Source organism: Gymnoscopelus braueri (genome assembly GCF_963280865.1).
Source record: "Gymnoscopelus braueri genome assembly, chromosome: 17".
Taxonomy (NCBI): domain Eukaryota; kingdom Metazoa; phylum Chordata; class Actinopteri; order Myctophiformes; family Myctophidae; genus Gymnoscopelus; species Gymnoscopelus braueri.
In genome coordinates this window covers 8,172,919-8,185,099 of record NC_137617.1, presented here as the reverse complement: position 1 = coordinate 8,185,099, position 12,181 = coordinate 8,172,919, and the positions used below count along the sequence as shown (strand labels likewise).

At 41.8% G+C, this 12,181-nt stretch overlaps 1 protein-coding gene across 1 annotated transcript in view; it reads left to right on the top strand.

Annotated features, from left to right (window-relative positions):
* Positions 1-2,150, top strand: part of LOC308104919 (uncharacterized protein) — a gene marked incomplete at its 3' end in the record, with an annotated part of 64,538 nt that extends 62,388 nt beyond the window's left edge. The window contains exons 15-16 of the mRNA XM_080455561.1: positions 587-1,024; positions 1,846-2,150. Coding sequence (XP_080311687.1) covers positions 587-1,024; positions 1,846-2,150 — 743 coding nt within the window. The remainder of the gene's footprint in view (positions 1-586; positions 1,025-1,845) is intronic.
* Positions 2,151-12,181: the final 10,031 nt, after the last annotated feature.

The window sequence follows — 12,181 nt, the reverse complement described above, 5'->3', positions numbered from 1 at the left end:
TGTATCATATTTGATACTACAGGTCTAAAATAAATGTTTTTGTAATGTTAAAACCGACTTGATTTTTTATTTTTTTTCAAAATTTTATCCCACGATTTTGTAACCCTATTTTTTACACCCAGTGCCAATCTCTATGTAATCCTGGGCACTACACTCCCTCTGCCAACCTAGGGAGGCCAGGGCCGAGCTCATGCCTCCTTCAATGCATGAGAGCTAACTGACCTTCTTATCACCTGACAGGGGAGAGTTTCCCTGGTTGGACGTAGCGCGTGGAAGGAACACGTTATTCCAACCAGTTCCTTTCCCCTCCATCAGGCGCCCCGGCTGGCCAGGGGGGAGGCAGTAAAAAAAAAAAAAAACGACTTGAAATACCCCTTTTAATACCCCTTGTATCAAATATGATACAACAAATAAATGATACAAAGGAATGTTAAAAAAAATAAAACAAAATCAAAAATGTTTTAAGACCCAATAAAGTGTCCCTTTTCAAAATTTTGGAATTTTCTGACCTTTCCTTCATAGTTCAGGTTCTAGAGGGTTAATGGATCTGTCCCCTTTCTCTCTTCTCTTCATGTTTTTCATTCAGTCATGGATCTCGTAGACTCCATCGTGTCCACAGCAACCTCACTCTACCCTCTCTGTGAGGAGGTCAAGGCCAACACGAAACAGTTCCAGCGTCTGGTCCAGCGTGTGAAAGGACTGGAGGAACTGATGCTGACAATCAAACAAAAAGGAGCTGGTCAGAACTCTGGTGATGTGGAGAAGGACCTCAGTGATCTCAATTACAACCTGGAGTATGCTGCTGCGTTTGTAACAAAATACACCTCTGAGAGTTTCCATGTACATTTGTTTGAGGACTATCGCAGCAAGGGGATTGTGTTGCAAAAATTGAACCACAGCCTCTACGCCACATTCAAGGCGTTGTCCCAGAATCTGCAGGTTGAACACAAGGTGTCCAAAGAAACTTCATGGCAGGCAGAGGATAAAGCAGACAGGGAGAAGGATCATGCAGAGCTGAAGAGAAGTAAGAGGGGGGTCTACTTGTTTAACACTCCATGTGAATACTAGACAGATAGATAGATAGACAGATAGATAGATAGATGTCTTTATTGATTATACATACATACATCTGTAGCAGACATCTGACACACCATAATCAACAGGACAACGCAAGAAAGCTTACAGATTGTTTCCATTGTGGTCCTTTAGTACAGTGGTTCTCAACCTTTTCAGGTCGTGACCCCCCAAATAATCATATTTGAACAGGGGACCCCCCACCCTGACAAGTTCACTCGATACCACAGATAAATATTGTGAAAATAGCAGATCTGCATGCTCACAACGCCTCGCAACGTGAGCCGCTGTGAGCTTGTAGATCTTCTATTTTCAAAATGTTTGCCTCTTTCTTATATTATTTGACAATTTGGCCAATGTTTGACCAGTTTTTTATAGTATAGTGTGTTACTTTTGATGCAGTAGTGGTCTTTAAAACATTTTTTTCAGTACAGTATACAGTATTTTGAATATGTTTTCTTTAGTTGGTAACCATAGTATAATGACAATATTACATAAGATGGTGGGCTTTACCATCATTATTATTATTTACACTTCACAGTTTACACAGTGATGCTTAGGGAACTCAGTACAAGCATCTCATTCCTGACCACATCACTGTTTTACCAACAATGACAGTATAAAGCAGATCCTCTCTTGTTGCTTAATTAAACAACTTTGAAGTCAGTTGCCACTTCTCATTCAGTGCAAAAAAGCATGTTATGGTTCAATCTATTGGATTTCAACCAACTGTATCCTTCTTTTTCCCTTCTCTCTTGTTTTTTCAATCAGTCATGGATCTCATAGATGACATCTTCCTCAGAGCAAATGCATTCATCTCTCTCTGTGAGAATGCAAAGGGCAACAAGGAAGAGTGCCAGCCTCTGAAACAGCAAGTGAAACAGCTACAGAACCTGGTGGAGGCAATCAAACAAAACGGAGCTGGTCAGAACTCTGCCGATGTGGAGAAGGCCCTCTGTGAGGTCAAGGAAACATTGCAGTCTGCTGAAAAGATTGTCGAACAATATACTGATGGAGCCCTCAAGCACATGGGGCCGGGCAGCAAGGAAAAGCTGTCCCAGGCTCACCAGCTGTAACCCTGAGACTCCCACTGAGGGGGAAAAAGGGAGCGTGGATCCTACTGAAGAAGGGAACAAACCATGACCGACTGATTTTTTTATTAGAACTAGATAGAAAGAGTCCTCTTGCACACCTACTGTACTTCAACATGAAAAGACTTAAAAGGGAAACGTTCAGTGCACTGCTGTTGTTGAACGTTGTTGTTTATTTTTTTTAAAACTACTTTTTGTAGTGAAGACAAAAAATGGATTTATTTAATGAACTGATTAAGGTATCAGATGAAGGTATCAGATACCTGATGAAGGTCAGTTGGACCGAAATTGTATTTATTACAGACCCAAAGACAGACCCATAGGGGAGAATAGAGAGGTGAGGTCCAACCATGGAACCCCACCAATCAGTTTCGTGGATTTTCTTTTGAAGAACTGGCCACTTGCGTCTCTTGCTAAATCTGGCAACACTGATCACAAGAACAATGCATAATCACATGATGAACAAATAGGCAAGATAAATACAAAGTAGAAAACAAGTCAGATTAGGAATACATGAGGTGAAAAAAAAAACAAACACATACAGTACATGACATGAACACATCATAATATTATATTTACAGATAATTCATCATTCAACCCTTTTGGAGCTAAGGTGTTCAAAGCATAGAACCAGAACCCTTTTCTTGATAATGTGTTCAAGCCAAGGTCAAAGCCTTTAGGTGGCAGTGAAACAGACTCCACACCACAAAAATGCAGAGAAGAAATGTCATGTTTAATATCATTGAAATGTCATTCCTACGGATAGAACTTGTGCTCTCTTAGGCCTAGGCTACACGTATATGGATCTTTTCCATGGATCCACTACAATTATTTAACAGCTTTAGTTACTAGTTACTTTGTAGATTGTGATTATTAATACAAAACATACATTAACAACTTCAACCCTATTTAAACTTTGGCTATTTGAAAATAGCCGATCTACAAGCTCACAACGCCTGTCGATGTGACGCAATGTTGTGAGCTTGTAGATCTGCTATTTTCAAAAGTGTTTTGATACATTTTATGAATATGATACCTTGTGAAACGTGACATTCTGGATGAGTCTATACTTTCTACTTTAAGTATATTTTGATGCCAATACTTTTGTACTTTTACTCAAGTACATTTTTATTACCTTCTTTTTTACTTGTAACAGAGTATTTATTTTATTTTACTCAAATAAAACATTTGAGTAGCCTACTTTTTCCACCACAGTCTTATTATTAATTATAGTTATTTTGCCATAAATGAGCATGCCTTGATTCATAGACTGTAAGTGTTGCTCTCTCTATCTCTCCATTTGGTATCATAATGTCCGGTGTTTATGTAGTATTATTATTTATTATTATAACGACCATGTGCGAATGCGCGATGACATCATCGTTTCTCAAAACCTCCGGATTAGGTGTCCACAGAGATCCACTGAACCGGATCTTTTGGAAAACCTTCACTTATTTATCCGTTTACAAAATTCTCGGTTTTAGCAGCCAAAAACACCGTTTGCGTGTGGCTGAAAGGCCCAAACGCACACCAAAATGTGCGTTTAGAAAAAGATCCAGATCGTGTAGAACTTATAGGCAAGACCACAAGGGCAGTGTAGAATATACACCACAGGAATGGTGAACATTTGTGCCATTTTTTTTAATGGTGTTTTTCTAGCACCTTAACTAACGTCCATAACAGTATGCACTATACATCTGCTGCTATGCTCACGCACCTCTATCTTATCTCAGGTACCATGTGTAAATAAGTAGATACCTTGTTTGTTTTTTAGTTTTTTAGTTTGATCTCTCTTTGTTGATTCTCTCCCCCCCCCCACCCCCCCACCTTCTTCCCTTTTTTTCTTTCTATGGAAATAATGATTTTATTTATTTGTCCACCGACCCCCCATATTTTGTGCCAGGGACCCCCCCTACAAGATGTGTGTTGTTAAAATGTTTCACAAATGTTCCAAAATTAACAAATTCAAGATAATTTTTGTATTTTTTTGAAAATGGCAGATCTACATGCTCACGCGTTGTGAGCTTGTAGATTGTAGAGCTTGTAGATTGTATAGCCGTAGCCTAGTCGCTTCTTTTGGGCTTGTTTTCATAGACCTGGCTGCTTATTTCTCTCGCAGAATCTGGCAACACTGCTAAGCTCCTGCTGCTCTGTTCACAATCGCGGCAGGTGCGTCGTTCATCTCGACCTTGTGTGTGTGTGTGTGTGTGTGTGTGTGTGTGTGTGTGTGTGTGTGTGTGTGTGTGTGTGTGTGTGTGTGTGTGTGTGTGTGTGTGTGTGTGTGTGTGTGTGTGTGTGTGTGTGTGTGTGTGTGTGACCTATAGAGGTCAAGTCTGTCAGGAGGCCTAATCAGCCTACCACTCCGGGAGAAGGCCCAGCCCTGTAACTCACGGCATGGTGTGTTCCCAGTCTGCGGGGAAGACGGGCACGACCTCGGGGCTGATGGCCTTGGAGACTCCTCAGAGCTGCTGACGACCTCTCTGGCGCTTCCCCCACTCCCAGGCTGCTCTGGTGCCAATTCTGGGTGACCTGACCCTGTTGGGCCGATACGTGTCCCCTCCACGTTGACCAGATAGGACCGGAGTCCCAACTGCTGCAGTTACACACCTCTCCTCCATCAGCCCGTCCTGTCTCCCGGGAGTGGCTTCATCCATATGGGCTGGCCGACGTTCAGCTCCGGCAGATCCTTGGCAGATCTGTCATACATCAGCTTTGCTGCTTGATGTTTCACTCTCAGCTTGACGGGAACCCCTGTGACGATCTGAGGTACCAGTAGCTGGCAGGCCACAGGGAGAAGGGTTCATGACGTAAGCCGCTGTGCTGGGCTGCAACGCATACCCTCAGTGGGCGTATTTCTTCAATGCAAAATGGCCTTCCAGGGGTCCTCTTTGGCCTTTGGGTGCCTCGGTGAGGACATGACATGTTCAAATCCCCACTCCCTTGCAAACGCCCGGAACACTCCACAGGCAAACTGGCCTCCTCCATCAGAAATGGCCCTGTCTGGCACACCGTAGCATGTAAACTGGGCCTTGCATCGTCGGATTGTGGTGTCCGCTGACAGGTCGGGGAGCAGGTCGATCTCAGAAAAGTCAGAGTAGTGGCAAATAAAATAAAATAAAATAATTGAAATAAATAAATAAAAACAATCTTAACTTTTCTACATTACTGAATGCATGATCAGGGACCACATGCAAAACCTCCACGGATCACCAGTTGAAAACCCCTGCTTTAGGAGACATGACATGGATGGGTGTTGGGATATTTACTCTTTCTGAATGTTATTTTTTTAAACTTTTATTTTGTAATTGCGTGCAACAGCTTTGCACATATACTACTATTAATAAGATTATATTTTGAAGGGAGCAGCCTTGGTGTATTTCTTAATGAGCCTCTACTGACCTCTAGTGGAACGATTAAGCCATGGACCAGGGATTCAAATAATCCTTGGTGCATCTGGCTTGGTATTGAATATAATTACTTGTTAAACTGATTCTGATAAGAAACATAGTGTTTTCTATCACCATTGCACCTTTTTTCAATTATAATTTCAAGGACTTGCCTTTCGTTTGTGAATAATGTCTTAACTGCAAAGTCTTTCAGCTGCTCCTAAATGTTTTTCTTCTGATGCGGAATAGTTTTCTTTTTAACTAAGGCAAACACCAACTGGAATGAGATGAAATGCTATATATAGAAACAAGTACAAGTAAAATACACAAAATTAAAAGCAAATCTCTGCTGGGTAGCAGCCATTTTGTTGTCATATTCTTTAACTGTCTATGACAGTTTCCATAATAGGTAGGGCTGGGCGATAATGACTTCAAATCAATATCACAATTAATTCAAACCTTTGCCCTGATTATGATTAATGAACGATTATTACAATAATAGTGAAAATAGCCTATCTACGAGCTCACTATTTTTAAATTGTTTGAAACATTTTGCCTATTATGATGACAAAATAGTGATTGATTATTAATCTATTATATCATTAAATAATCGATTATTGATCGATAATTTCGATTAACCCTTGCACCCCCAAACAGAAAACAACCTCCTGCACTCACGGGGTAGAGCTCAGCTCAGATGTATATCCATTACTCGTGCACTTGGAATAATATTAGCCCTGGAACTTGGAAGCCAGCCCCGGCTTAATGCATGGGCTTTATAGGTGCAGGCTGCAATAGCCGTGGGCACCAAGCTTTGGGGGAACCAAATGCATGGCCGAAAAAGATTGTGCTATTACGAGTAACAGCGCCGAAATGTTGACCTGGAGTGGTGCTGGTGAAGTAGTGGTAAGAAGGTAACAAAACGCATCGGCAGCACACGTACCGTCACCCCGTGCATGAAGCGACAAATCAGGGAAACAGCTGCACTGATTAACACAGCCCTGCTGTAGCAAAAGGTAAGTGACACTAATGAATGTCCACAAGAACTAATCAATCTAACCGATAGGCTATAGAATGAATCAGTGTCCTAAACAACGTGTTTGCGATTGCTGATGATATTTTTGCCTTTTGGGTCATCTGAATACTTTTGAGTTTCTTGTTAAAACTGACCTATCCAAGCTTTTGCCTACAGGGGGAGCCCTTCCTCCTCATTACAAATGACTCAGCAGACGTCAGGACCAGATACTGTCCATGGGATGCTGGGCCTGCCGCCTGAGACTGCCTCACGCCCAGAGTCAACAGTTAACAGTCACATAATGACATGAGCTAGGGCCCTGGGTGCTTTAAAACCTGACACATAATAATACATCAGGCTTTAATGTAGTCACCTGCCATGTGACATCAACAACTATTTAGAGCAGCGGTGGGCACCCACCTCTTTAAGATGACTGGTCAATCCCGAGGGGCAGACAAAAAAATATGGCCTAACAGTCCTGTTCAGGAATAAAGCTCTGCCTCGGAAACTGGTTAGCTCCAACACAACATGTCTTCACAAGCATGTAATGGTCATAATATAGCTTTCCTCACTTATTACATTGATTCTTATGATCACATGAGAATGGCTCCTCATTGGCACGCGGGTAAGCACCTTATATTTTGCATTTCTACATGTTTGGAGAAGTACGGGCTTTGGAGCTGACATTCCAGGGCAATCTGGGGGGGTGGAAGCTAAGACTCTCGTAGAGATGAAAAAAAAATCTAAATCGATCAAATACATCTACGAGAGTCTTGATCTAAGGCTAACTCTGCCCCGTCGGTAAGTACTGATCTGAATAGCACTGTCCAAGAACCCATTGGCCATGCCAATACCCTGAAACTGAGTCGTCATTATATTGATTCGAGTGATCTGCTAGTAGGCTACTTTCTGTCCTTAGGAGCGGTGTCTGTGAAGCTGCCTGGTGTGAAGGCTCCCACCCACCATCTAAAGCCCACCCCATTACTGTTGCTGATTTTATTGTGAGGTTGCATTTTAGTTTCAATATAGTGTAGTTTTATTAGTGGATTGTATTCTTCTGGTATTTCAGAAACCACTATTAAGGGCTTTTATTAATAAACTTGGTATTTACCTTTAAACTGCAGCATTGCCTTGCTTCAAATATTTTGCCAATGCTTTTATTATTGTCCTACGAACCTGTGTTGCCTATTTAAGATTTGATCTATTGTTACATTGGCGTCTGTGTTTTATACTTCTATGTTCTTGACACAGCACTATTGCACTTTAATTAGCCTGTGTCAGGCCGAGGGCCACATACTGTATGTAGTAACCACAGTAACTGCAGAGTGCCTGAGAATATCCTGTTTACGTATAAGCTCCCTGTCTGTGGTTGGAGGCTTAACTGAGGTGCTGGAGCTAAACAGTACTAGTAAACTACACACTCAGATCTGGGCAGAAGTCAATGTATTCCTTTTTCAAGGCACCTTGAAGATGTCCACTTGCCATAGAAATTAGAGTAATGTCAATAGCATGAGAATATCAACATGTTTCTCTTTATCTGTCAGGCTGTCACTGGTTTCCTTGCATTAGAGTGTCTATTAGTGTGTGTGTGTGTGTGCGTGTGTGTGTGTGTGTGGGGGGGGGGGGGGCTTGCATGGTTTCCTCTGCCATCGGTGTATGAATGTGTATGTGACTGGGTGAATGTAATGCACAATCTATGCAAAGCGCTTTGGATAAAAGCGCTATATAAATGCACCATTTACAAAAGGGTGTGATGGAAACACCAATACTATGGTGAGTGTATAATAATTTGGTCCCCATTTCTTTGGCCTATTTTTGTCACTGTATGTATAGGGCATACTGTACATGTCCTCTATTTGTCCTCTGTATTTACACATCCTGATTATTAGGAGCAGTGAGCACAGCGCTATTTGTGCAGTACTCTGGGAGCAGTCAGGGGTTAAGTGTCTTGCTCAAGGACACATACGTAGACCAGGGACCTTCTGTTTCCCAGTCAGCCTCCCTATCCACTCAGCTACGTTTGCCCCATGGACCCATGGCCTACACGGATACGTTCAATTTTAAAGATCTAGACATACATTCAGCCTTTGGCCTGGCAGACATAATTAGGCTACTGCATAGGCCTACATGCTGGAATATTTGACTGGTCACTGATCTACACATGCCATAAAATATGAATGACATTTTATGTGAGCGACATGTAGGTAGAATTAAATGTATCAAATAAAAAGTAATAAAAACGAAACTTATTGTATCTCACACACACACACACACACACACACACACACACACACACACACACACACACACACACACACACACACACACACACACACACACACACACACACACACACACACACACACACACACACACACACACACACATACACACACACACACTCGCTCTCTCTCTGACTCTCCCACTCTCTCTCTCACACACACACCCTCTCTCTGTCTCTGTCTCTGTCTCTGTCTCTGTCTCTGTCTCTGTCTCTCTGTCTCTCTCTCTCTCTCTCTCTCTCTCTCTCTCTCTCTCGCACGCACGCACGCACGCACGCACGCACGCAAACTGTATTCAGTTGTATGTAAAAAGGATAATGAAGCTTACTTGTGCCTTCTGTGGTTGGAGTCTTATAGCTGAGGTGCTGGAGCTTACAGTAACAGTACTAGTAAACTACTGTTCACACTCAGAGCTGTGCAAAAGTCATTTATGCTTTTGGTCAGACACCATCTTCAAGCTACTTGCAGTAAAAAGTTTAGTAATCCAAATATCAGAATATCAACATGCACATGAACTCAATCAAGGTCAATCCCATTTGATTATCTTTGTCTATCAAGCTGTCACTGGTCTTTGACCCTTTGGCAACAGAAGACAAACACATAAAAACCCTAAACAACAGCTGCCAACTCTAGTAACCAGTAGTCTTCATGGCTAAACAATAAACCATTTACAGTATTGCACCTACCTCAATGACACCATGTGGAGAAACAACAGTAGAATTTGAGGCAGTTTAAATAGTTATGTATTGTATTGTATTGCATAATATTGTTGATTATTGAGCTCTGCATCAAACACACTACGGATCACTCAAAGTTCTTTAAAACCTGTAGATGGAGTTGTGTATTTTTCTGACATTTCTTTTGCTATGATTCAAGTGTAATTATAATTGAATGACTTTTGGGAGGGCAGGTACCTATATATTAGTTAAAAATGTGGATGATAATGATTCCTAGAAAAGCCGCTTAAAGGGATACTTCACTTTCGGGCCGGGGACACATTTAAAAAAAATATTAAAAATAAATGAAAAAAGTTATGGAAAATTCATGGCCCCCTCACGACACGCAGTGTCCTACTAATGTGTGAGGGGGCCATGAATTTTCCATAACTTTTTTCATTTATTTTTAATATTTTTTTTAAATGTGTCCCCGGCCCGAAAGTGAAGTATCCCTTTAAGTCATTAAAAGCCTATCCAAGGGACCTACACATGGTTTAGAATATATGTCCTAAACAACTCACAAAAGCAGCTGTTTCTTTCTGCTGTTGTTTTCTTTTTTTTAATTAAAAGTGGGCTTTTGGGTCATCTGAATACTTTTGAGTTGAGCCCTTGTTTCTTGTTAATACTGACCTAGCCAAGCCTTTGCCTACAGGGGGAGCCCTGCCTGCCCATTACAAAGGACTCAGCAGACGTCAGGGCCAGATACTGTGCATGGGATGCTGGGCCTTAGATTGCCTCAAGCCCAGAGTTAACAGAGTTAACAGTCACATAATGACATGAGCTAGGAAGCGTTAAAGCCTGACACATAATAATACATCAGGCCTTAATGTAGTCACCTGCCATGTGCCATCAACAACTATTTACACAGCTTATAACAGCTTTTTGCTCGCTCGTGGAGCAGTTTGAAAACCTAGATAAAAATATCCTTTCATATCATCCACCATCCAGTCATGCTCAGGTTTGCTGGTTTGAATGTGAACCCCAATTGGGCCTGGGCCCAACAGTCCTGTTCAGGAATAAAGCTCTGCCTCGAAAACTGGTTAGCTCCTACACAACAATGTCTACACAAGCATGTAATGGTCATAATATTTCTTTCCTCACTTATTACATTGATTCTAATGATCACATAAGAACTCCATTATATCTGATTCTTGACACAGAATTGGATTTAAAATAAGAAATATGTTGATAGTATGTGATAACGTTGGCCTATAGTTTGAATTGAGTCACTTATTTGTTTACTTCTTGATTTTCTATATTTAGTCATGGTTTGCATTCATTTGCTGATTTGCTTATGAAGTTACTCAATTCAACCTCCCCCTGCAATAAAAAAATAAAATAAAATAAAGGAAAATAATAAAACCATACTGCACATTGTTTCATTCTACTGAAGTGCTCAACATGTGTGATTTCAGAGAAGTGCATGAAAGGATTATCTGCACTCTCTTCAGCTATATTCTTAATTCATTTTTGCGAACGCGGAAGTTCGCCGCGCCTCCGACCAAGTGGAGCTTACTATGTCACCCTGCTCAGGTTGTGTGTGTGTGTGTGTGTGTCTGTCTGTAATTCTGTCTGTGTTCATGCTCTCATTGGCTCAGGCCCCCATGTGACTCACATGCGTGCACTGCCTGTAAGCAGCCTCCAGAGTGCGCCAGAGTGCAGGAATTTAGACAATGCACACCAGCCTGCCACACACACACACACACACACACACACACACACACACACACACACACACACACACACACACACACACACAATATTTTCGCGCTGCGTTCGCTTCCAGCGTTCACGCGTCTTACTTGTTTATATAGGTTCACAGCAGCAGCAGTCTATCTAGAGAAACAGACGCGTTTCGGCACGTCGGCCTTCCTCAGCGTTTCAAACTGAGAAGTGACCTGCTGCAGGTGTTGCATTCTTTCCTTCAAAGTGCATCACATACGCTAGGAGGATGTATTAGCTAGCTTAAATGTCTACATTACATGTTGTGAAAATCTATATATGGCCTAGTACTGGCACTGATCAGTCCATCGGTTTGCGTGATGAGCAACACACACACACACACACACACGCACACGCACACGCACACACACACACACACACACACACACACACACACACACACACACACACACACACACACACACACACACACACGTGTTTAGCTCCAGCACCTCAGTTAAGCCTCCAACCACAGGGGTGCTTATACGTAAACAGCATATTCTCAGGCACGTTGCAGTTACTGTGGTTGCTACATATGTGGCCATCGGCCTGACACAGGCTAATTCAAGTGTTACTATACTTGTGAGGACCAAACGTGAGAAATGGACATTGTGAGAACCATTGTTCCTCAAGAAAAATTGTTGATTTACTGCAAAAAAAAGAGAGCTTACAATTAGAAAAAGATTCAGGTTGGGTTTAGGGTTAGGATTAGACATTTAGACGTTAAGTTTAGCGGGCTGGTTAGAGTTTTCCTTATTTTATACTTAGTTGTGCAGCGATGTCACACACCGAAAAGTAGCTGAGCTACAGTACAAGCTCATGATGCTTGTAGAGCAAACAAACCATCGCAGCGTCCACGGGTCACATACTACTTTATCCTGCTACGTTATGAACA